Source organism: Mus musculus, chromosome 14 (genome assembly GCF_000001635.26).
Source record: "Mus musculus strain C57BL/6J chromosome 14, GRCm38.p6 C57BL/6J".
Lineage (NCBI taxonomy): Eukaryota > Metazoa > Chordata > Mammalia > Rodentia > Muridae > Mus > Mus musculus.
This window is the reverse complement of record NC_000080.6, coordinates 34,660,577-34,687,555: the sequence shown is the minus strand read 5'-3', so window position 1 is coordinate 34,687,555 and position 26,979 is coordinate 34,660,577. Positions and strand designations below refer to the sequence as shown.

At 42.7% G+C, this 26,979-nt stretch overlaps 1 protein-coding gene and 1 long non-coding RNA gene across 4 annotated transcripts in view; one reads left to right on the top strand and one right to left on the bottom strand.

Moving 5' to 3' along the window:
• Window positions 1-15,177, bottom strand: part of Wapl (WAPL cohesin release factor) — a 75,605-nt gene extending 60,428 nt beyond the window's left edge. For 2 of the 3 annotated variants that reach the window (NM_001004436.4, NM_001301330.1), the window contains exons 1-2: window positions 13,196-13,628; window positions 10,082-10,602 (exon numbers count right to left, since the gene is read on the bottom strand). In NM_001004436.4, coding sequence (NP_001004436.2) covers window positions 10,082-10,580 — 499 coding nt within the window. In that variant the 5' untranslated portion in view covers window positions 10,581-10,602; window positions 13,196-13,628. Of the gene's footprint in view, window positions 1-10,081; window positions 10,603-13,195 lie in introns of all 3 variants that reach the window. The other variant, XM_006518824.4, reaches the window with a different exon arrangement.
• On the top strand, window positions 12,888-14,585 carry 5830448L01Rik (RIKEN cDNA 5830448L01 gene). The gene has a single exon (NR_165636.1). It is a non-coding gene; the product is annotated as an RIKEN cDNA 5830448L01 gene (long non-coding RNA).
• Window positions 15,178-26,979: the final 11,802 nt, after the last annotated feature.

Genomic DNA, 26,979 nt, shown 5'->3' with positions numbered 1-26,979 from the left:
AGCCGGGCACGCCTTTAATCCCAGCACTCGGGAGGCAGAGGCAGGCGGATTTCTGAGTTCGAGGCCAGCCTGGTCTACAAAGTGAGAAACCCTGCCTTGAAAACCCAAAAAACAAACAAAACAAACAACAGTCAGCCTTTAGTTCATTACAAGATAATACTATATAAGATTCTAGGATCTTAAATTTTATGCTCAGAAATTGAACCAAATCCATTCTTTACAATATAACTGTACAGTATATACATAAAAAGCTACAACAATTAACAATATACTGTCATTCTAGGGAGAGCTGTAGTGGCTGGCTGAGAAAGGGGCTAAGTAGGAAGATTCTAGCCAATACTATTATAAAACAAGGGCAAGTAAAAATGTGTAAAAGATACTATATATTCTAAAGTGAAAACAATCCAACATAAAACAACAACAACAAAAACAAGTAGCAGCTATTTTTCTACCTTTACATAGCTAGGTACAAAGTTTGAGAGGAGAAGGGTGATACCAAGTTTGGGAAAGAGGATGCATACTATTAGCAAGAAATGTGGCATTATCAATTAAAATTTAAGCTGTATACATCCAGGGCTAGAGAGATGGTCCAGCATAGGAGCCCTTGCTGCTCTTCCTAAGGACCCAAATTCTAACCCCAACATAAATCAGGTGACTCAGAACCACCTCTAATTTCAACTGCAAGGGGTCCTATGCTTTTGGCCTCCTTGACACTTGTACTTATATGCACATACCCAAACCCAAATGCAGACACATATACCTACATATAATTTAAAGTAATAAAAATAAAACTTTAATAAAACATATATGCCCTTCCAAAATTACTTTAAGAAATAATTCCTACCAGTATACTAACACAGGTGACATGGTACTCAAAAACTTACAAAGATGTTCAATGCAACATTTACTTGCAACAAGAAAACAAAAACACAGGGCAGTTCAAGTACACCTACACAATGGGAAACTATGAGCCTGCTAAAAAGAACAAAGTGTATCTATCTACAAATACTGAGCAATGCACATCCTAAAAGTATCCTTTAATGTACTAAAATGTAGTACTTTAATGTACTAAAAGCATGATCCACATACACATGCATATACATTCCAGTATTTTATTATTATTTATTTATTTATTTATTATATGTAAGTACACTGTAGCTGTCTTCAGACACTCCAGAAGAGGGAGTCAGATCTCGTTACAGATGGTTGTGAGCCACCATGTGGTTGCTGGGATTTGAACTCCAGACCTTTGGAAGAGCAGTCGGGTGCTCTTACCCACTGAGCCATCTCACCAGCCCCACATTGCAGTATTTTATATCTCACATTGTGTGTATTTTTTGAAACAAGACCTCACTGCGTAACCAAGACTGCCGAGGAACTATGTAACCTGGACTAATTTCCAATTAGAGATTGCCCCCACCTTGCTGTCCTAAATGCTAGCATTATAATCATGCTACTACAGGCAGCACATATTTAGGTTTTTAGGGTCATACACAGTATACAAGCTAAGGTTAGGGGAATAGTTCAATGACAGAATGCAAGGTCTTAGGTTCAAGTTCCAAAAAAGAAATAGAAAGTATATATGAAATCTGGTAAATGAAGAAAATACCTAATTAAAAAAAAAAGTATTCATGAAATCTGAAGGAAAACACTTTTCACTGTGGAAAGAACATGTGGATATATCAACCATAAGTACCTAAAAAGACAGAGAATGAACTATTATTTGTGAACTAGGAGCTGGGGATATAACTTAGTTGATAGCTTGCCTAGCACGTATCAAGCCCTTGGTTCAAGTTCAAGCACTGAATCAATACAGGCAGAGTGGTACCTGAGTTTAATGTTAGCGCTCCGGATGGGGATAGGAGGATAAGAAATTCAAGGTCATTTTCTGCTATAGAGGAATCTGAAGTCAGCCTTGGTTAGAGACTGTTTCAAAAAAATTAAAAACCTCCCAATTTCCTCAATCGACTTTACATCAAAATTTGAAAGGTAAAGCATCTTCTTTTAACTAGCATATGAAATACTCTAGTGAAACACAAGATTATATGTCATTTTAAAGATAATATAGTAAATAAATGAGGATTAGAGATGTAACTCAATGTACAATGCGTAACAACAGGCTCTAGGTAGAGAAACCAAAAGTCATTTCAATAATACTTCTCAAAAACTGAGCAAAACAGCCTATCTATAATCCAGCACTTAGGAGCTGGAATTACATATAAAATTTATTATATCATTATTGTTATCATTATTATAATCACCACCACCACCACCACCACATTACCAGCACAACCACTAGCAGGCCTACTATACAGAATGGCTAAAATTAGACCAACTTCCTATCATTCCAATCAACAAAACAGCCCTTATCTTTAGGCTGACACAGGGTTCTATCAGGAGGGAGCTGCTGTCCCTGAGACAACATAATTAGGTCCTCAACAGAAAGATTCAGCTCCTTATAAAGCAGGCTTCTTCAAGTCCTAATTCATTTGAGTCAGGGTAATAATAGCTTCACTTTGAAGAACCAAGGATGAGGCCTCATCTCCCATGATTTTCCTATATCCCTCCTATACCTTTGTAAATAAACCCTTCTCATATTATCTAATTTGAGCATGCCATCTGTTCCCAGCTGTCCCAGTTCCTCTGTTTAAAACATGTACACTTACATATGTGAATTTTCTCAATCCTCAGGCCACTACAACCATTCTGTGAAACCCTCATTTATTTAACTTTTATATCAACAAATCCAATTCAACTAAGTTGAGCCTTCAATAGCTCTGGCTGTTTCATATTATCTTTCTTTTTTAGTTTCTTTTCTCCACCCTATAGGTATAGGAACTTTTTTCACAGCTCAATTCAAATATTTAATGACTTCATGTTCAAATATTTTTATACGTAGTCTCACATGTATTATTTCAAATCAATGCTGCTTATTTAAGCTCCATCCTTGATCTCCCTCTCAAAAACCAGGTGTGGTTGTTCATGGCTCTAAGTCTAAGGGACTAGAATATATATATGGGGGGGGGGGGGCACAATTGTCCTGTGAAGTACTATAATAAAAAATCTCATTGTGCTAAAAGTAGTTATTCATGACCAGCACAAGTCCATGGTACACCTCCTAAAAAGCATACAGGAGGACAGTTATGTTTACAATTTCATTAATTACCACAAAGCGGGTATTCTCTTGGATGTGAGGGAAAACTTGCTAATGGCCTCCTGCACTCCTGTCTGACCTTTGAGAACAACCTTGGCTTTCCTTGAAGGGCTGGGAGAAATGATGGCAGAGATAAGAAATAAAAGGATGATGGCACCTGCTATAATCCTTTGTACTTGGGAGGCAGAGGCAGGAGGATCATTTTCAGGTATGTCTTCAATATGAGGACAGCCTGTACTAGCCTCGAGACAGAAATAAGACAGAGATCAAAATCTACTTAGTAAATGAGGGCAACTGGGGATGTGGCTGGATGTAGAGGACCCTGAATACAATCTCCAGCAACTGCAAAAACAAACAAAAGCATGTAAAAATCTACCACAAAATTTGCATACTGTTGTTTGTATACAGCACACACAAAAAAAGGTATTTATTAACTACATAAATAAGATCCATTTTATTCGGTAAGTATTAAAAACTCTGGCCTTATTTTGCCCCCTCCCCCAAAAAAATAGGAGCTGGAGAAATAGCTCAGTGGTTAGGAACACCGGATGTTCCTCTAAAGGACCCAGGCACAATTCTCAGCACTCACATGGTAGCTTACAACTGTCTTTAACTGTAGTCCAGGGAATCCATGGCACCAGGCAAACACACGGTGCACATGTATATGCCAGGCAAACTACCCACACAAATAAAATAAATAAGTCTTTTTTTAAAAATTACTTAAATAGAAAAAAAATGAGAACTTGTAATTCACTTCAACATCAAGATAAAATCTATTTTATGAACTGGGCAGTGATGACACATGCCATTAATCCCAGCACTTGGGAGGCACAGGCTGGCCTCAAATTTCTGAATTTGAGGCCAGCCTCGTCTACAAAGTGAGTTCCAGGACACCCAGGGCTACACACAGAAACCCTGTCTTGAAAAACCAAAAATAAAAAATAAAAAATAAATTTTAAATTAAAAATCTATCTTATGACAGCTGTTTTATTCTAAAATCCTGTTAAGTTCATCCCTACCAGAATATAACAATACCAGACTATAATATGAAAAGAGCAATTTGGGTGTTTCACAACTATTCCATTTAATTCAAGTTATCCAACTTCTGAATGATGCTTTACACTTTATATAATATGAATTAAGCCAGCTTTACAAGGCTATGAAATATAAAAGGCTTAGCACAAAGCTGGAACTAGAAACAGATTTCTTAACTACTTTTCATAAAACTTGAAAAATGACAAGTACATTTTATACAAACACTCACTACCTATAGGCAAATAACTAACTTCCTGATATTATTAAGACTATCACCTCAGATAAGTTTGTAGCTCATGTTTCTTTAAAAAAATATGTTCATATTATATCCTTCTGTGTGGGTAAATAAACAAGAGTGCAGGTGCTCACAGAGGCCAGAGATGTTTGGTTCCCCTGGGACTGTAATCACTGGTAGGTGCTGGAAGCTACACAGGTCTTCTCCAAGAGCCATATGCATCCTTAACCCCTGAGCCACCTCTTCAGCCCACTTTAAAACTGTCAAAAGTAGAACTATTCATTCCCCTTTCCTGAAAAACACCTTTGGTTCTAAAATCAAATCTCAGAATGTCCTGATAATACCCCCCAGAAAGCTCACACACTCAATACAGCTTTAAGCAAACGAAAAAAATTTATTGGCTATGAAACCAACCATGCAAATTAAGAGCCTATGCTATGGTTATCTCAATATTTGGCAGGATATGTAGACTGAATTCCAGCTGGCTGGCATAGAAAGTATGCCAAGCAGAAATTTAAGTCTCTACATAATTTTTTCAAGAGTCCAGATTAACAAAGAGGAGAAACAGAAGTAACCCCACATAAAAAGCAAAAGCAACCTTTTTAAAAGTATCTTTGGGGTAAGCAAATGGTTCAGAGGTACTGGTTACTCTTCCAGAAGCCCCAGCACCCACAATCGACTAGAACTCCAGTCCCAGGGGATCCAACACCCTATTCTGCTCTCTACAGACACTGCCCACATAGGGTACATAGGCTTTTTCTAGACAGGGTTTCGTTGTATAGCCCGGGCTGTCCTGGAGCTCATTCAGACCAGCCTGGCCTTGAACTCAAAAATCCACCTGCCTCTGCCTCCCAAGTGCTGAGATTAAAGGTGCACACCACCCAGTATAAATAATAAATAACGTTTTAATGCACAGTCCCGGATTCCAAACTTGAATACTAGCAGGAATTGGTAGTATAGTGCCTGCTAGCATACAAAAGGCTCTGGTTCAATAACCAACACCAAAAAAAACCCAGGTATGGTGGAGAGCGCCTTGAATCTTCACATTTACAAAAAGTGGGGGCTGGAGATCAGAAGCCCAAGGCCATCCTTGTTCACAGTGTCCACAAGTCCAGTCTAGGATATACAAAGCCTGTCTCAGCAAAACAACCCCTCACTCCAGTGGGTAAGACGAGTTAGCTTGTTGAAGTGCTTGTCATACAAGCCTGACAGTGAATACATTTGCTGGAATACATGGTTGAAAGACGGAACTGACTCCAAAATAATGTACTCTAACTTCCATATTCTAATGCTCATGTGCACACACAAACATATTTATGTTTAAAAAAAAAAAGTGGGGGGAGTCTGGAAAGGTGACTATTACTCTCCCAGAGGACTTGAGTTCAGTTCCCAGTATCTGTGTCAGATAGCTCAACTGCCTATAACTCAAGCTCCAAAGGATCCAATGCCTCTGGCACCTGCACTCATGTGCACATAACAACACAGACAGACAGACACATAAACATAATTAAAGATAAATCTTAAGCCAGGCATGGATGTGCTTCCTTTAACCCCAACATTCAGAAGGCAGAGGCCAAATCCTAGTCTACGCAGTGATTACCAGAACAACTAGGGCTATATAGTGAGACTGTGTCTTTTAAAAATCATAATAAAATATAAAAGGTCAAGTAAAATGATTCATAATATACTGATACCTCAAAAAGATGAACTCTAGCTCCTGTTCAGTCATTTTAATGCCACACCTGTCTAAGAATTGACTAGTTTAAAAAACCAACCGAATCCCAGCACCTGGGAGGCAGAGGCAGGCGGATTTCTGAGTTCGAGGCCAACCTGGTCTACAGAGTGAGTTCCAGGAAAGCCAGGGTGACACAGAGAAACCCTGTCTCGAAAAAAAAAAAAAAAAAACCACCACAATCCAATTATTACAATTATAAGCTATAAGCCTAGATTGGGCAGATCTAACACTATACTAACTTATTCCCCAGCTATAAGACCCTTTGCTACCTGTGCTTTCTCCTGGCCACGTGGTTCTGGTCCATCTTGGCTTCCTCATCTCTTCTTCAGTCCTCCTCCTTCCCTGCCACTGCCCAATCACAGGCTCTAGCTTTTATTGACCAGTTAAAATGGGAATAAGGTTCAGGAGAGATCACACAGCTCCTGGGCAACCTCTTCTGAGGACGTAGAATTAACATCAGAATACAAGTAGCATCAGAACAACCCACAACATTCACAAGGAGAGACAACAAGTCCTGCCATATATCAACTACTGAATACCCAAGGTTCTTTCACTATTTTTCAGAAAGTGGAAAATTTGGGGTCTTGTTTTGAGTACTTTAATAACTCAACCTTTCCCTAGAGTTCTTAGACATAGTTTGTAGTACTTTCTACTCTTTTCCTTATCTATTAAGCATCTACTTACAAAATGGCAACTGCTGATGTTTTTAAAACTTATTATTACACTTACTCATTTATTTCTATGTGAGTAAGCACACATGTGGGGACACACAAGTCATTGTACACATTGAATGTACAGAGGTCCAAAGACAACCTGCAGGAGTCCATTCTCTCCTACTATGTGGTTCCCAGAGATGGAATCAAAAAAATGACATAAGGGGCTGGTGAGATGGCTCAGCGGGTAAGAGCACTGACTGCTCCTCCAAAGGTCCTGAATTCAAATCCCAGCAACCACATGGTGGCTCACAACCATCTATAATGAGATCTGACGCCCTCTTCTGGTGTGTCTGAAGACAGCAACAGTGTACTTACATATGATAAATAAATAAATCTTAAAAAAATGACATAATTCTTTACAGAAGAAAACATGTACTTAATATGTACTATTAGAAAAAAATGATAAAACTCTTAAGCTTGGATAAGCTTTTCTCATTGGTGTGAAATAATTCCTCTGCAGAAACCAGTAATTGAACAAATATCTCACTGAAAAGTTACAATGCAACTTAAACCTGCACACGTTGAACAAGTGCATCTACATACTTTGAACAAGTTGTTGATAAAATTTTTAATAGTTTTCAGAGTAAAATTAAGGACACTGACAACATGACAAAAATGCAAAAATCAAGAAATCCCAAACTGGGAGTGGTGGCGAACGCCTTTAATCCCAGCACTTGGAGGCAGAGGGAGGCAGATTTCTGAGTTCGAGGGCAACCTGGTCTACAGAATGAGTTCCAGGACAGCCAGGGCTACACAGAGAAACCCTGTCTCAAAAAAACCAAAAAAAAACCAAAAGTTTAGATGAAAAGGCAACGAAAAGAAAATCTAGCCGGGCATGGTAGCGCACGCTTTTAATCCCAGCACTTGGGAGGCAGAGGCAGGTGGATTTCTGAGTTCAAGGCCAGCCTGGTCTATAAAGTGAGTTCCAGGACAGCCAGGGCTATACAGAGAAACCCTGTCTCAAAAAATGAAAAAAAAAAAAAAAAAAAGAAAAGAAAATCTAAAAAGCCCAAAAGCATTCTCTATTACAGAACCAACTTATAAATACATGAACTTATACATGGCTTATAAAAATAACTGATTTGTACGCATTTAGAATAGGCTAACAGCATTACAAAAATTAAAATTAAAGACACTTCAAGTTTGCTTCCTACCCTATAGGAGTTGCCAGAGGTTCCATCTTCAGAAAGTCAATGAAAAGGGGAAAATGAATAAACAAACTCATTCTGCAGTATTATTCCCCATAATCCCTTGGTCCTCCAGGACAATTTAACAACTAGCCACCTACACTCTTCTTCTACAGGCCACCTACCTCCTATGTAAAACAACTATCTGGAATCAGTAAGAACCAGCAATTTAAATACTACACAATTCAAATAGTAGGCTCAACATCTTGGCAATCAATAAATCTCATTCAGTGGTTAAGTGCACTGGTTGCTCTTGCAGAGGACCTGGTCCAGTTCCCAGAACCCACATTGTAGTTCCCAACTGTCTATAACTCCAGTTCCAGGGGAATTAGATGCCCTCTTCTAGCCTTGGTGGTCAGCAAGCATGCATATGGTATATATACATAAATGCACGCAGAACTCGTATAAAATAATAAACCTAAAAGTAATTTTTAAAAATTCATTCCAATTTTGCTACTAGCTGATCTTAGAAAGTCACATAATCTCTGCAAACTTTACAAAGTGAGGAGAGTTGAGTAAAAATTCAGTTGAGCTCAGAAATTTTATCTGTATGATAACTTTTTTTGGGGGGAGGGGGTCGAGACAGGGTTTCTCTGTATAGCCCTGAATATCCTGGAACTCACTTTGTAGACCAGGCTGGCCTCGAACTCAGAAATCCACCTGCCTCTGCCTCCTGAGTGCTGGGATTAAAGGCATGCAAAACCAGACCGGGCTTATATGATAAATTTTAGAAGCTCATTTGGAAACAATTTTAGGCTTCTTTTGACTTGTTTTCCTATGAAAATCTAAGCTTAACTTAAGAACAATGCTTTAGGAGAAATATGAACAAGGCAACAACCAAATGAGTACTAGCCCAGAGGATCAAGGGAATGACAACAAAAGCTAGCTCACTCTCACCCAAAGGTGAGAAAAGTAGAAAAAAAAGCTCAGCGTTTTTTTTTTTAACAAGGCTATGCAAGTCACACTCCATTATATTATTTGATCTATCTTACATTAAGACTGTAACAAATTCCCCCTAGGTAGCCAACCAATTTACAGTATTATAAAAACACTATCCAATAAATATAAGGTATAAAAGACTGTTCCCAAAATATACTAAATTTCTAAGATGTTGTTTTAATTAAAATTTAAATATGATTGAGCTCTTTTAAAGTTTTAAGCTCTTTTACAAGAGGACTGTAGAAATAATTCAGCAGTTAAGAGCACTGGCTTCTCTTCCAAAGGACCTGGGTTCAGTTCCCAGTACACACATGGTGTCTAACTCTAGTAGCTCCTAGCTTCTGAAGGCACCAGGCATGCACAGCACACAAACTGGTATGCAGGCAACATACATATATATACATACATATATACATATATGTATGTATATATATATATATATATATACATATATATATACATACACACACACACACTAAACAAACTTATCAATATCCTCTACTAATCATAAATGCAGGGAGGAAAAAAAAAAAACAAGTGGTAATCACACACACACTTTTTGGGGGAAGGGAGTGGGGTGGGGCTGTTTAAGACCCGGCTTCTCATTGTTAACAGCCCTAGCTGTCCAGGACTCATTTTGCAGACCAGGCTGGCCTCCAACTCTTTAAAGTTTTAAGCTCTTTTACAAGGGGACTGTAGAAATAATATAGCAGTTAAGAGCACTGGCTTCTCTTCCAAAGGACCCAGGTTCAGTTCCCAGTACACACATGGTGTCTAACTCTAGTAGATCCACCTGCCTCTGCCCCCTAAGAGCTGGAATTAAAAGCAAGCACTACAATGCCCATCAAGCACTTGGCTCTTTTAGGGTGCTAATGAGATGGCTCAGTTGGGGTGCTTGCAACGCAAGCCTAGCAACCTGCATTTATCTCTAGAACCCACAAAAACATGGAAAGAAACAACTATACAAAGTTGCCCTTTTTTTCCAAACACTCCATGCACACAAGTAATAAATTAGAATTTCATTATCACAAAAGTAGCTTTAAAAAGGCCTTCTTGGCTTATAGGAACATCAAAACTTACCTGAAGTTAGCAACTTAGTGCAACTACTTTTGTTTGCGTTGTCTTCTGGAATTCTACTTATGCTCTTCTCTTTCCCAATTAAAGTATCCTCCACAAGTAAGCATCTGTCGGAAGCAAAACTGTCTTCACCCACCACATGACTACATTTGCTATTAGCTTCAAATACAGAAGTGACTTCTTCCAGCTGAGCAGCCTCACTAGATTCTGAGTAAGATGAACCCTTACCCTGGGCTAAATTTTTTGAAGAAACAGGTAGAGACTCATCATCACTATCAAAACCAAAGGGATCTCCAGTATCTTCTTCTTCTACTTTAGGTTTCTTCGGAATTTCTTGAATATCTGGTTTGAAATTGGGCCTCTTCTGCCCTAATTTAGCCATAAATGTGGTCTCACCCCATTTTGTACTAAGAGTAGTCCGTTTGTTGGAAAAAACTTCATCAAATTTTGAACTGCCATTTCCTCCTTTCCTACTGTAAGTTTTTCCAAATCTGGATGTCATTTTGACACCTGTTTCATATTCCCTGTGAAAAGAAATTTAAGAAAATATAATCAGCAAATTTTTAACAAGTTTTAAGCACTCTATAAAAATAAGACCCTAGGACTTCCTTATATAGTTTTCAACATTCAGCACACAAACTTTGAAACTAGTCTGAATAAGTGAGCTGAAGAGGTTCGTTTTCCATCCTTTACTTCCATACATCAGGTTTGGTGGTGTTTTGGCTTGTTTTTACAATAAGGACATATTCATATGAAACTTACAATGTTTAAAAAAAAAAAGCTTACTACTAACCAACTCACAATGCAATACCTACAAATCTAACTTAAAACATGCAAATTCCATATCTTCATACACAACTTAATCAGAATAGTGTAAACACCCAAAAACAAAATCTTTAGTCACAATATATTAAGTTTTCCAGGATCTAAACAATGTCAGTTGGCCAAACTTAGTTCTTTGACATTTTTACAGCTCCTCATAAAGGGTTAGAAAAACTTATTTTCTCATAGAGTACAATCTGTAGCTTCTACCCAAGCTTAAAGATTCTGATTCTTAGACTAAAGTGATTTTAACTGACTTTAAAAAGCTCCTTCAATGGTCATCTCCCTAAACTCAAGAAACCATTCTTCTACTTCCTGTATCTCATTGCTGAGTAACATCTTTCTGAAGTTGGAGAACTCCATTTTACAAAGGTACATGATTTATTATTATAAAATAGAAATATATAGCCTTGATTTTCCTCTTCAATTTACAAACTCATTTACCTGATTTACCCAAAAATATACTGAAAAAATTTTACAAGAAAAGTCAAAAAAAAAAATCAAACACTTTAAAAAATATAAGGTATAGTGCTTTTATAGCACAATCAATCATTATCCATTTCTTAACACTTTGGCCTTCTGCAGTTTAAATATCAATTTATCAATTCTAGGGGGAAGGTAAGCAATTACTTAAGGGCTTGGAAAATCTTCATTACTTGGAAACTTACAATAAGAATAATATTTAACTTATATTTTCAAATATTTTTGAGCTACACTTTTAGTATTTCTATTAAGTTCTTATAACTTAACGAATCACTATCCAATTTAGTTCAGCAAATATTCAGAAGACAACTCACCACCACCCTAATGTTTGAAAGGAAAACAACTCTGATCAGATAAAATAATAATTTAGTCATCGTACACATCTGTGCTAAAAGAAATTTTAGCTTTCCTCAGAGAGTTTCCATTTTGTAGTTCTGAACACTAACAAGCTTCATTGTCTTTCTTGTTAAGTATAGCCTATTAAACAAAACCAAGTGTAATTGGGCAGCTGCCAAAGGCAAGAAAAGTCATTTCTTTAAGCTGACTACAGACACGCAGACCTACACACATATATACATTCCAACAAAGTTGGAATGTTTTGGGCACACATACATGGCAATCATCTAAAAATGCTGACTAAAGCCAAAAAAAAAAAAAAATCTAGACTTGATCTTCTTTATGACATCTGAAAAACTCACCGTAAAAAACAGTAAAGCATTCACTGTGCAAGATTAAGATCTGCAAATGAATATATGATACTGAGCTAAGTAATAAGACAACTGTATTTTTAAAAGATCACGTCTCAGAAATATTCGCTGATGTATTAACATCATTAAATATTGATGAAATATCAGTGATTTTTTTAATATTAAGGAATGGGGAGCGTACTGATTAGAAAATATGGTTGAGTTATTATGTACAGAATCCAGGAGATATGAGTACAAGAGTTACGTGATTGCTTTTACTGTTTTCCATAACGTCCATTTTAAAAAGTCAGCAGACTACTGCGATGGCATTATCTAAGCTTAACATATGTACAAATTCAGCATATATATTTGGCATGACGTTTTACGCACATTTCAGACACACTATCTTGTTCTGGCTTCAAATTTCACCAACAGTCCTAACTAAAAAGGAAAAGAAGGTTCACAACTGATTGTTTTCGATTTGGGAGGCCTTCGCTTCATCCCAAAGCCCAGCTGACTTTTGATGGAAGTGCACTGCGATTTAAATTAGGGAAAGGGTATACAAAACAACCAACCAACCTCCTTACACTGAAGCTGTAAAGAAACCTAGCCACTTCCAGGAAAGACACCCAAGGTAATGCATTAGGGGGGCTTCAATAAAGAGAGGAGAGTGGAATGGGCAAACAGAAACCCTCACCTGAGGCTGCGAGTGCGCCCGGAGGCTGGAGCCGAGACACCCCTCGGGCTGGACACTCACGCAACTTTTCTCCTCCCAACCCCCACAGCCTAGGAAAGGGATGTCGCTTCGGACGCCCCGGAAGCTTCTGCTACCGAGTCCCCGAAGCAAGGCCTCTCGGTGACGGCTAGAGGCGGAGGAGACGACGGGGAAAAAGAATTCGGGACTCAAATCAACCGGACCGGGTTTGGAAAAGAGAAGTCAAATCAAGTAGCCGGAGAAGAACTCAAAAGGCAAAATTAAGAGGTGGGAAGGGAAAGAGTTTCTTGCGATCCTCCGGTGCCCAACTTCCTTAGAAGCCAGGTGAGCAACGAGCCTCGCGCCGCCCCTGCCGCCTCCACCCGCCCCAACTCACTCCGGGCCTAGGCAGCCGCCCGAGACCTCACTTACCCTCGGCGCCTGGCGGGTGCTTTGGCCTCGGGCCGCCTCCGCCTCTCCGGCTCCCAACGGCCCGCGGGCGGGCGCGGGAGCCCCGCGCGAGAGACCAGTGCCGACCGGTGCCACCGAGAGGGGCGAGGGGCTCTGCTGCCGTCACAGTCCGCGGCTCCGCTTCGGTAAATAGGAAGCTCGGGCGACAGGGGGGGTGGGGGGTGAGCGGCGGCCCCGCAACTTCCCTCCCCACCTCAGGCGCGCCGGCCGGACAGGGCCTAGGCCTCCCTGGCGGCCGCCGCCGGTGCCGAGCCCGCTACGTGCCCCCGCTGGGCCGCCGCCGCCTTCTGCGCCGCCGCCTCCGCCGGTGAATGGTCAGCGCTGGAGTTTGAACAGGGCCCTGAACCATCTCAACGCCATTTGCGCTCCCGGCCCCCCACCTCCTTCCTCCAACAGCCGCTCGCTCCGTCACTCCGCTTCCCACAGGCCCCGCGCGGCCGCCCGACTCCGCAGCCAATCGTACGGCCTCTTACTCAAACCGCCGCGCAGGCGCCGCGCCCCGCACGCGCCGGCTACCACCATTGGTCGGACCGCGTGGCCCGACGGGAGTTGTAGTTCTCTCTTCCGCAAGGTCCTGGTGTCTAAAGCCCGGTTCCGGAGCTGGCGAACGGTATAGGTTCTGGCTAAGGGCCTGCTGGACTTCACCGACTCCGGAGCCAGTCCCAGTTCCTAGCCACGCGACGAGACGCAGGTGCAGCGCGGGAAGGCTCGCGGCACAGTGCAGGCAGCTGTGTCAATCGTTTCCCCTCCAGGGACCCTCCGGTGTCTAGGGACAGAGACTTGTGCAGCTGCGCCGAGCCTGCTGGGCCACCGCCCGGACCTTGGAGGCGGGGAACTTGGGGCCGCCTTTGACCTGGTCTGACGGTGCGAGAGAGCCAACGCAGGTAAACGAGCAGCGAAACCTGGAGCAGTCGGGTGCTGGTCTCCTCGCAGCCGGGATCCGCTTCAGCCGGCCACTTCATCCTCTCTCTCCTTTCTTGTTCAGTCCCCACTACGGAGTTCTGTCCCCTACCTGTTAGCAATGACACCCCACACCCCCACCCCACCCCCGCTCCCCGAGTATTTTATGTTACTAAGGAATTATCGTCATCCTTATCGAACGTGCTTACGGTAATGTGGCTTTAAATTTAAAACACACACACACACACACACACACACTAAAGTGTTGATAGGTAAAATGATCCAATACGTTTATTTTGTTTTAGACTAAGCCTCTGGAAACTGGGAAAGAAGGGAATAAATTAACTGAGGATGTCCTTCGATGTTGGAGCTGTGGGATATGTACACATATGCTATCATACCAGTATTTATGTCTCAAATTGTTCATAATAAAGTTTTGGTTTGGGGGGGACGGATTGTTTGTTTTGGTTTGGGTTTTCAACTAACTAGTCCCGGACAAGAAGGTAGTGAATGATGGACGGAGTATTTTTAAGTTTTCTTCTGCAGAGACTTTTTTTCATGTCAGTGAATCACCTGGTTGAGAAACTTGGAGAGGTTTTATTTTAAACCTTCAATGAGAAAATAGCTTTCTAAAACAGTTTCCCTTAGGAGAAGTGAGTGGTCAGTCATTGGCCTTGCAGCTAATGGAGACTCATCTGAGAAATTAGAAAACTACTAATTGCTTTTAGTGAAAAGACAACCTCTTCTGCCAGATTTGCTTTTAAAGACTCCTCAAATTTCAAGCTCCCTCCACTGTAGTCAATGGATTTTTCCAACAAAGCTAAAAAGGAAAAATAAAAACTTCTGACTGAGAGGATAAGTTAATAGTAGAGTTTTTCTCCAGCATGCCCTTGGTTAGATGCCCTTGGCACTCCCTTCTGCCACCCTCTTAAAAATAAAAAACATGAGCACTTCCCAATAGGAATTTAAGGTGGATTTTCAACACTTGAATTGTTTTCCTTTTGATCCTAAGTTCATAACTTACATTCTTGCATTTGCAGTTTCCCCAGTATCAGCCTGACTGACTTCACAGCAGGCCATCGCCTCTTAACTTATGCTAAGGAACCAGTCTTGCACTATATATGGTATACATATATGACCTATTTGGGCCAATTTTGTCTTTTTAATCAGCAGCTTAGGATATTGTTTTATCATTTGTTTGAAGATGGCAGGCAGAGGTGCAGTCTGCACTTAGGTTAATTATTTAGATGACATGGTGGTGGGTGCTAATTAGAGGGTAATTATCATCAGAGGGAAAAGGTAAGATCAAAAAGCCAAAAGAGGTAGAGAGGGGTAGTTGCAAGATCTTCCTGGAGGAGGTTCCAAAACCAAGAGAAATATCCTCTGGCCTAGCCCTGCTAGTATTCTGCACTTAGTGGGTTTTGAAGCTGAGTGAAGCAAAAGTGGAAAGGTTAATTAAAGAAACAGTCTTTGGCACCCTTTATAGGGTCCTTATCTTAAGTGATAGAACTTAGTTGTGTCTAAATTCCTACTACTGAAAGAATGACCCGATGTCAGTATCTAAGCATAACCCTTGACCTTGCTGGGAAGGGATAATTCCCAGCCTCGCCCCAACCCCAGACATCTGCAGATTAGTGGGAGTCCCCCAGGCAATGGGTTCACACATCAGAGTTTGACAAGCACTGGTTTATATAGTAGATCCACAACATGTAATCCACCGAGGATGGGTGAGAAAGGGAAGAGCAATCCCAGTCCTTCTGAGTTTAAGGTAGGAGCTTTAAGCATCCCAAGCCAGTCTGGATTCAGATATGGAAGGGAAAACTGGGCTTGGCCTATAACTTGGTGATAGAGTACTTGCCTGTCATAAACAAGCACAAGAGTCAAGAACCTAATATGCATCAAGTATGCAGCTAGGGCTTTTAGGGGATTCATTTGTGCCCTAGACTGTCCTCCTCATTATGCAGGAAAGGGTATATAGGAAGGCTGGCACTGCAACTAACAAAGGAATAATCTCAACTTTATTGATAGGTATGGATATTCTTTTTTTTTTTCTTTTCTTTTTTTTTTTTTTTTTTTTTTTTTTTTGGTTTTTGGAGACAGGGTTTCTCTGTGTAGCCCTGGCTGCTGTCCTGGTACTCACTCTGTAGACCAGGCTGGCCTCGAACTCAGAAATCTGCCTACCTCTGCCTCCCAAGTGCTGAGATTACAGGTGTGCGCCACCACGCCCGGCTGCATGTATGGATACTCTTAAATGTAGCAGAAGTTATACATGAAACCAGGTATAGATACACGGACTGTAGCACCTGCAGTCAGGAAGCTGAAGAAGGAGGATCGTAGCCAGCCTCATGGTGAGGAAGTGGGAAAAGAAGTACATGATTTATGAAGTGAAATGGTGAGTTAGCCACGTGACTACCTAGCAGCGCTGTGCTGGAGCTCTCTACCTTCTGGGGCCTTGTATCATGACTGACAGATTATGCCAACTCTAGGGCTTATCTTGAGGAGAGTTCAGACTCTTGTGACCCAGAAGACTGTACCACAACCTTACCCTCTTGCCTCCTCAGTCCATGGAAAGCCAATGCTCCCCTGCCCTGATCCTGAGTGCCACACAAGAATGGGATAATGGACGCCATACAGGCCAGAAGCTTTTCATTGTGTTGCTTGAGTCCTGACATATTTCTCCATTTCTTTGGTTAGTTGGTCAGTGGGTTGGTTGGTTTTGAGACAGAACCACACAGGGCTCAATACAGCCTTGGACTCTTGCCCCTTCTGTCTCCACTCCCAAATTCTTTAATTATAGGTGTGTGCAGCCATACTCTGATAACGTTTGACTCAGAAACAGCTCTTTTCTCCTCTGCAGTCCTCACCCAGATGACATGTGGTGCTCACCTGATCAAAAAGACTAAGCATTTCCTTCATCTAATGCTCTTCTCCTAGCTCAGATATCTAGGGGTTTCCCCCCAAGGTCATAGTTAAGTAACAAACAAGAATCCTGGGTCTCAGCCCAGTTTGTATCCTTTGATGCTACAGGCTTCCCTTCTGTGTGCTGCCTAGGGAAGACGAGACCCCACCCCCACCCCCCAGAGTCTAGTTCAGTACACTGAAAAAAAGAAGTGACCACATGAGCACCATTTTTTTTCCTTTGCTCTGGGATGTGGGAAAAAATTATAAAGTGCACATTTGCATCTTGTAGAGCTCGAATTGCAGAGGACTCCAGGATGTGTGCTAGCCCCTGCCCTTACCTGTCGACACGTAGCTCCTCCTCTTTCCACTCTGCACACACACCCACTATTCACAGAAGCTCCTACTCCCACCCCCGCATGTGGCTTGTCTCATACCAGGCCTTTCCATTCATTTCCATTAGATGTCCAATGAATCTGAAAGGGGCTAGGGGGACTCACTCAAGGTCCAACAGATGCTAAGCAGTGCTCCTCCTCCAATGAGCTTGTGGCCCCGACCCTAAGTAGCCTATTTAAAACTACCATAGTCCCTCCAATCCCAAATATCCACTGCCAGCTTTACTTTTTTCTAGGGTGTTTCACATATTTATCTTGCATACCTGTCTGCTCTGGGAAGGACAGGAATCTGCCCTCATATCAAATCTTGTTTTCTGCTCTATCCCTATAGAAGAATGCCTACACATAGTAGGTACTCATTAAATAGCTGTGGACTAAATCCCTCCTTTCCAGTAGGGTTGTACCTTGAAAGGAAAGCGACTGGACACTAACAGTAGTTTCAGATAACTTAGTGGCTCCATCCGCTGTCAGCCCCCACCCCAGTGCCAAGGAGGGCTGAGCTATCTGGAGTTACTTTTGTCCTTGTGGTTTTTCATTGTGAGAACTGAGATGGTGAATACTTATCATAATTCTAATTACCTTGTTTTCCAAGATAATTGGAATATGTTCTCTGGAGGTAGTAACATCCCTGGGGGAATAAACTACAGTCTAGGTAGTTAAATGACACAGCAATGGAAATTGCTTGAACTGTTGTCTAACAAAACTGGATACTCAGCAACCTCAGAGAGGTCTTGATTCCTGACTTTTGTCTCAGCAAACAGCCTTTTTCCTGGGGTCCTCCCCAGTAAAGGTGCCCAATACCTTATCAGAAAGTCTAGATACTTCCCCATTACTAAAACTAAACGTCCCAAATCCTTATCATGGCCCAAAGGTCCTGCATGCTTGGCCCGAGTACCTAGCATCCTTCCCCCTTTGCCATGCCTACCTTCTGTGTACTGTTAAGCCAGCTCTTGCTTCAGGCCTTTGTGCTTACTGTAACCACTGCAGCTTACCATATATGACTGCTGCTCCAACTCTCCCAGCTCTTCCTCACCTTCCACTCAGCGTTCTGTATTTCCTGTTGTTTTTCTCCAGAGTTGTCACTGTGGTTTTCTGACATATTCATTTAGTATGTTTTCTGCCATCACAACATAAGCCATGTGAAGGAACGGGCATACAGACATAGTGCCAGACACACAGAAAATAGGCTGTAAATATTTGCTAGCCACGCATTAGCATTGAATTACTTTAGATTCTGTCAGCTTCTAAAGCTTGACTAATCTTTAGCCTGCTTGGCCAGTTAATAGTTGCAAAAGATACATTGAAATTTTTGGCTTAAAGTTTTTAAAACCATGCTGTTCTGTTTTTACTTTTGTATTCTGAGGTTTTCTTACTGGGCACATAGACGTTTAGAATTTTCTTACATATTAGGTACCAGAGATCCAGCTCTGGACTTTAGGTATGCCAGGCAAGCACACCACCACTGAACTGACATGCCCAGCCCTGGTTTAGGATTTTCACAGCTAGTGGAGTTGAAAGTTTCTGATATAGCTGAAGCAGTCAGTAATGAATATTGCCTGAATTCGTTGACCATTTCTGTAGTCACACTTTTTGCAGTGTGACTATAAGTTCCCTTAGTCAAAAGGAAAAGGCAGAGGCGATACATTGTACATTTGAGGCTTAAGCCTGAAGCTTTGTTGCTGTCTCTTGGATCTGCTGCTACTGCCCAGAGGACAGGTTGAGGCTTGCTTGTTAGGTGATGAGAAGCGAAGCCACATGAAAAAGAGCTGCAGTCATGCTATTCCAGTCCACACACGGCAGGCCCCAACGCTGACCTACAGAGCCACCTACCTGACTGGCAGCTGTCCTGGCACATGGATGAGCCCACCTGGGACTAAGAGCGGGCAGTCTTCTCATGAGCAATATTGACTGTACTAAGCTGAAGGTTGGAGCAGCTTGTTATCTAGCACAAGTGTGACCCAGCAGTGATTTTCCTCATATTTAATTTGAAGCCACTGCATACACAGGGTTTTCTGGGTTCCTCGGGCAGTCTAAAACAGCCTTCCAATCTCTTGGCAATATTTTTGTATTCTCTTCCTAATAAAGCTCTCCAAAAGTATTTGCTTGTTTCTTCTCCGTCTCCCACACTAGACTGTCACTATACGAGTACAGAGTCCTGTCCATTTTGATCTATGCCAGGTCCTTAGCACCTAACTCAAAACTGCACCCCCCCCCATTGTCCAGTGTTGGACATGTTTCGTCTAACCTGAGGTGTACTAAAAATGATGATGCTGGATTTCAAGAACTTGCTACAAAAAGATACATAATTGTTTAAATTTGCTCACTGATTAAATGTCTAAATGCTAACATTTTGATGCAGTGGGAGAAATGCTATTAAAGTTAATTTCACATTCATTCATTTAGCTTTGGGGGGGGGGGGTGTCATAAATCTGTGGTCAGCCTGTGCTATATAGAAAAGCTGTGGGTACATTGGAAAGCTATAAAGGAAATAGTAGAGCCTTAAATGTGCCAGGCAGTGGTGCCGCACGCCTTTGACCCCAACACTTGGGAGGCAGAGGCAGGTGGGTTTCTGAGTTCCAGGACAGCCAAGGCTATACAGAGAAACCCTGTCTCGAAACCCCCCTCCAAAAAAAAAAAAAAAAACAAAAGAAAGAACCTTAAATGCAACCAGATAAGTGCAAGAATCCAATCTGAAAGGCCAAATATTTTGATTCTAGCTGTGTGACATATGGAAAGGACAAACAAGAGAATTTAAAGGCTGGGAGTGTGAGAGCAGAGGCAGGAGGAGGCCATATCACATGGGAGATTGAGGAAGATGACATTTTCTAAAGTGCTATAACGGGTCTGTGTGCCAAAACATAGGATTATTCGACCCAGAGTAACTATTGACGTAGTTAATATTGCTTCATTAAAGCCAGCATACCACACTGGTGTTTTAAGAACAACATTTGGAGTGGGGTTAGGAGAGGTTAGGAGGTTGTGGGAACTCTATACTATGTGCTTAATGTTTCTAAGTCTAAAACATTATAACTGGGGACATCATGAGTGCAGCAAGTGAGGCACAGAAAGACAAATGTCTCATGTCCTTCATGAGGAAGCCTAGGAAGATGAGCTCATAGAGTGAGGCTTGGCTCAGTAGCAAGGATACAGATTGTTCTTGTCAAGTTCCGTTCCCAGCACCCATATTGGGTGGCCCACAACCACTTGTAACTCCAGCTCCAGGGGATCCAAGGACTTTGATCTCTGTGAGCATGTGTGCACACAATTAAAAACAATAAACATAAACCCTTTTTGAAATGCCATTCTTGGGAGGCAGAGGCAGGCAGATTTCTGAGTTCGAGGCCAGCCTGGTCTACAAAGTGAGTTCCAGGACAGCCAGGGCTACACAGAGAAACCCTGTCTCAAAAAAAACAAAAATTAAAAAAAAAAGAAAGAAAGAAAGAAAGAAATGCTATTGATTTCCTGGAGTAGTGGTCATCAGACACAAGGGTTCGAGAAGATTGGATGGTAAATTGATGCTTTCAGTTAGATAAAATGAGCCTTGTGCTGTGAAGAACAGTATGTGCCCATTGTTGACAGTGATTTTTTTTTTTTTACATTAAAAAAAAAATGAGCCGGGTGTGGTGACACACGCTTTTAATCCCAGCACTCGGGAGGCAGAGGCAGGTGGATTTCTGAGTTCGAGGCCAGCCTGGTCTACAAAGTGAGTTCCAGGAAAAACCAAAAAAAAAAAAAGAGAGAGAGAGAGGGAAAAATTGAAATTTCCCAATGCAAGTGAATGTTAACTATTTGGGGAGAGTTGGAAATGTTAATTGCCTTTGATCATTACACATTTCATGCATGTATTAAATTATCACACTGTGCTCTGTAACTCTGTCATTATATGTTAAAAATAAAGTAAATCTGTGAATATATAATCTTTCCGTCTTCTCATGATATGACTGCCAATCAGATCACTCACTGACCTGAAAAGAATAGTGAAAGAAATTTAATGGAATTAAAAGTAAAGCTTTTTTTTTTTTTTTTTTTTTTAAACCCCAACAGGGTCCTGCTATATAGCCCTGGCTTAAAGTGGAAATTTCTGGTTTCTTTAAAAACTCAGTTATGTCATGGGATGTCTTTATGGAAGCTGTATTGTGAGAGGGCTTGTGATGTTTTGCTGAAAACAGACATTTTGTCAGGACTCATGATGTACAAAAAAAATATAAATAGAACCCCACAGTGAGAGGACACATGGGTCTCACATGGCTAACATGCAACACTTTGCTTCTTTGCTTCATGTGCTCACTTGGTAGGGAGAAATGCACCAAAGATTTTCATGGTGTTCCGGCTGATTCTGGACACTTCTGCTGACTCATGTTAATATTGAGGAGCCTTGCTGTTTCTGTTGGATCATCCTTAGTGTTTGCTATTGGACTGGACTGCTGGTATCCTGACAACAAAGAGTGGAATTCCCCCCCCCCCCAGTAACTACTAAACAGGTCCACAACCCCCTTTTCCAACTAATCTTTCCCCCTACCTCTGCTCAGTAGGCTAGAAGGGAGGTTGAAGCATCAAGAACCATAAATAAAGTAGGTTTTGGAAAATCTAAGCCTCCACTGGCTGGCCTCAGAATTTCACTAGTCCTTCTGATTCTGCTGCTGGGTACTGCGATTACAGGTGTGTGGCACCAGCCTGACAAAATATAGCCTTTTTCTTTTGTGTGTGTATGTTTTTTTTAAGTGAATTTACCTTCCCTTATCCCCCAGAATGATACTTTTTTTTTTTTTCAAGACAGGGTTTCTCTGTGTAGCCCTGGCTGTCCTGGAACTCACTCTGTAGACCAGGCTGGCCTCGAACTCAGAAATCCGCCTGCCTCTGCCTCCCGAATGCTGGGATTATAGGTGTGTGCCACCATGCCTGGCTTTCAGAATGATACTTTTAAGTCATACATTTGATAAATCCCTTCTCTCTGCTTCCAAAATTGAATGACTTGTGGTTGTGCCCAGGAATAACTCCATGTGGTTGCTTGCTGCCTTAAATGCCTTCCTTTCCTTTCACCCGACTCCTGACAGTAATAGTACTCAGGTACGAAGACTTCCTGCTTGGATCCCTACAGTCCCCTCTGCCCAGAGCGTGTTCTTCCTCTGTACTTAGGTTGCCTTTTCCTAGACCGCACTTACTAACGAATGTGAATCAATCAGCCTGGAGTCTTATTCCCATATGGTCTATATTGAAAACCCAGGCACATGGCATTACAGTCAGGTATGGCTCTTTCTAGAAAGAAAATGGAAAATGGATATGAGATATACCGATAGATAGATAGATAGATAGATAGATAGATAGATAGATAGATAGATAGATAGATAGATAGATAGATCTTGAACATGTTGTACAAGAAGGATTCATAACGTTGAGGTAATGATATCAGAAGCAACACAAAGCAACTGAATGACCTCCAAGGGCTTCCCAAGGCCAGAAGCAGCAGAAGACCTTGCTTGGGACAAGATCCCAGCAGTGTGGATGTATTAGCTGACTCCAGCTAGAGATCCCAGGGGTGCTACCTGTTCCAGAAGCCAATCTGCTCCTGCCTCCTGCCCACCCAAGCTAGAAGGCCAGGACCGGATCCTTTGGCCAGAGCAGCGATATTATTGTTTCTCCCATGCCACTGTGGCACTTCAGAGAGCTTGTGAGAAGAGCAGCCATTTCCCAGATGCACCTGTGCTATTCTCATCAAGAGAGAAGATACCCCCTACACCTTTATTGACTTGTCTTTGCCACCCACAATGCAGAGGTCATTGTGTTGTCACTGACACTGTCACCAGCATCTCATCTCCTTCTTAGGGCTTAAAGTATTATCCTACCGTAATTCCATTAAGGGGAGGCCTACAGAACACTATACCGGGTAACTGACCTTCCCAAGACCACCCAGCAAGTCGGCAACTAGGTGACAGAGCCAGCATTTTAAACCAGGTCTGTATGTTTCCAGAGGTCAGAAGAGTGAAACCTGTGTTGTCCCAGGCCCTTAGATTCTTTTGTTTTGCTTTTGTTTTTTAGAGACAGGTTTTCTTTGTGTAGCCTTTGCTGTCTTAGAACTGGTTCTATAGAGCCTCCCATGCCTCCCAAACTCTGGGATTAAAGGCCTGTGCCACCTCTGCCTGGCGGTACAAGTCTTTAATCCCATCAGAGACAGGTGGATCTCTGTGAGTTTGCGGCCAGCCTGGTCTACAGAATGAGTTCCAGGACAGCCAGGGCTACACAGAGAAACCCTGCCTCAACAAACAAAAAACATGTATCACCACTGCCTAGCTTTTATCTATCAATATATTTATTTATTTGATTGCTAGGAGTTTAAGTCAGGAGAAGGAACTCTTTCTCCTGTTGCCCTTCCAACCTGCAAGCTTGAGTTTGCACAGAGGAACAAGGATTAGGGCTGAGACTTCCCTGCTTGTCTGAAGGAAAAGGTCAGAGCCTGGTCATTCCCTGACAACTGCACAAGCTGTCCTCTGACCTCCATGAACACAATAAAGATTGATGAGGTCAAGTTCAATCTGGCTGGGAGGTCAGCTTGCTGTGGCTTTCAACCTGTGGGTCATGACCTTTTGGGGTTGTCAAAGGACCCTTTCACAGGGTTTGCCTAAGACCATTAGAAAACACAGATTTGGGGGCTGGTGAGATGGCTCAGTGGTTAAGAATGCTGACTGCTCTTCCAAAGGTCCTGAGTTCAAATCCCAGCAACCACATGGTGGCTCACAACCATCTGTAACGAAATCTGACTCCCTTTTCTGGAGTGTCTGAAGACATCTAAAGTGTATTTACATAACATGGGGAACTGGATGTATGTATGTATGTATGTATGTATGTATGTATGTATGTATGTTCTCTAGGCAGGGTTTCTCTGTATACCCCTGGCTGTCCCTGTCCTGAAACTCACTCTGTAGATCAGGCTGGCCTCGAACTCAGAAACCCACCTCCCTCTACCTCCCAAGTGCTGGGATTAAAGGCGTGCACCACCACTGTCCGGCTGAAGAACTGTATTAAAAGGTCACAATATTAGGAAGTTTGAGAACCACCACTTCCAAAGCCAGGTTTCTGAATTTGAGGCCACAGTCCCTGGTCTTAGCTGAGAAGTGAATACTGCCCTGCCAACCTTGCTTATTGGGTCCTCCAACAGCACCCAAACAAATTTCCGCCACTGGCTTTCCACTCTCTCCAGTTCTCTTACCAGAAAAATAGAGAAAAGAGAGGATTGGGTTTCTATCAGTGAACAACTCCAGCCTTTGTGGGGGGAGCTCCCCAGTAGCCTACCCCCGCCCCCCCCCACGCCAGCTCAAGCTACCCTGCAAAGTCCATGAACTCCCCGAGCCTCTCCCAGGAGAGTGGGAAAGAATTCTGTCCTTTCTACTACTTATTTCATTGTGTTTGAGGACTGACTGCACAAGCTGAAGACTGATCATTCCTTTATTGAGTTTTCCCAGCTTGAGGCAAAAAAAAAAAAAAAAAAAAAAAAAAAAAACTTGTGAAAGATAAAGGAGTGCTTGCTTGGAAAACTGGCTAAAGAACACCGAAGTTGGAGAATTGTGGGGAACCTGGAAATGTTCCAGAACCACTGATATCCTGGGCAGCCCTCTCCAGCACCCAGAAACTCTGAGTCCTTAGGCGGTCCATCTGCGAAACTCCGACCCATAGCCAAGCAGGAAGTGTGCCCCAATTTATCACATCCCATGAGACAATGAGGAACAAGTGTTGGAGCGCTTCTGGAAAGCAGCGAGACGTGACTTTCGTCTCCTCCTGCAGAGTTAATCTCTTTGAAAGGCTTGGGACAGGCCCTGGCGGAGTGTCAGCCGCTCCCAAGGTGTTCGCGGGTACTGTTACCATCGCTGGCAGCTGCGCTGGACAAGGAATACGACTTGATAATTTTGGCAAAACTCGAAAAACTATCGAATGCGAACAAAGAAACGCAAGCCAAAATTGGAGATGGGGAAGGGAAGGAGCGGGAGGGGGGGACGGCAAGCATACACAGACAGACACAGAAACACACACAGAGAGAAACAGAGAATGTGAGACCGCCAGCCTCTGTGTCACCTTTCTGTTCTCCAGGACGCCGTGGTTTCCACCCAACTCCTCACCGAGCAAGGAGACCCGGCCTATCTGCACCCAGAAAAGGCCAGCGACCTGGGCGGGACTTGAATTTGGATCACCCGATCCCCGCCCCTCCTCCACCCTGCGACCTGCTTTCCGTCCTCCTGCTGCCCAGAGGCTGGAGACCAAACTGCCCACTGTCCCGGCCGAAAAGGTGACAGGGTGCGGTGCAAATAAGGGTCAGTGGACTCGGAAAACCTCCACTCTGAATTCAGCGCTTAAAGGAGACATTAAAGCGAGGAGCCTAGGCTATGGGATCTGCAGTAATTTTCCGTCATTTATCTACAAACACCTGCCTCCCTCCTTTAAGTCAACAGATGTTTGCCGCTTCCTGCCCCAGCCAAAGTCGCTGAGTTCTTTAATCTCCACAAGGCTTTAGCGTGCTTTGGTGTAGTACTTAGTTGAAGTCGAGAAAGAAGGTTGAAAATGTTAGCATTTCAAATGAATACACCCCTGGGTGCCGGAGAGGGTGGAATCGGAGCTCGCGGCTTGGTCGCTTCTCCCCAGGGGATTTGCTTTGCACAAGGAGCCCGACCTAGAATTTACAAGAAAAAGGTGCCAGCAAGGGCCACCTTTGTAGTGCCGATGACTTAGAGGACACTTTCTAGTCAGATGAGAGACCTAGCTGCTTGGCTGGGCTGTTCCTGCCTTGCCCAGAGCTGAGAAAGTCGGGCGGCGCGTTGGTCCAGTACACCCACTCTGCCAACCAAGTGGGGTCTGGAGGCGCCCGGTCTAGCAAGCAGTGGCAAGATTAGCCTGCTGTCTACCTGGGCTCTCTGATCGCCTTATCTGAAGCCTTTGAGTGGAGAAGGGCTTCGCAGAGATAGGAGCCGAGCCACCTCGGAGGAAAGGGGCATCCAGTCAACCAGGAGGCAAGCGGTGGCCTCTGCACCTTTCCTGGGCTCACAAAGAAGCTTATCCACCCACCCATGCCTTGGGCCAAAGGAGTCTACTACACCTCTTCCCACTTCCATGTTTCAAAGAAACAATGAAGTGCAAAGTTATGGTAATCGCGGTTGTGACACTGTGGCTTTTCTTAGGAGCAGTATCCGGTGCTCCCGGATGGCCCCAAGCCCAAGATATTTTAGGCTGAATAGATAAATATTTTCATTCAGGGCCTTGCCCCACCCAAACTTAGGCTGTGTACCACCTCACCAGTCTGCATTTTGTTTCTTAAAAAAAAAAAAGGCATCTTGCTAGGTCATAAGGACTATTCTAACAGATCTCTCCACAAGGACTTTAGAGGCACAATCGAGTTAAGGGCCTGGAGACCTAGGGCCGAATTGATAAGCTACAAGGTCTGATCCCAGGCAGCCTTCTTATTATCTGGAGCTGCCAGAAACCGCAGTGGTTCTGACCTTCTCCAACTTTCAGAAAAACATCTATGCTCTATGTGTAAAACAAATTAACTGTCTGTGTCTAGGATTCCAG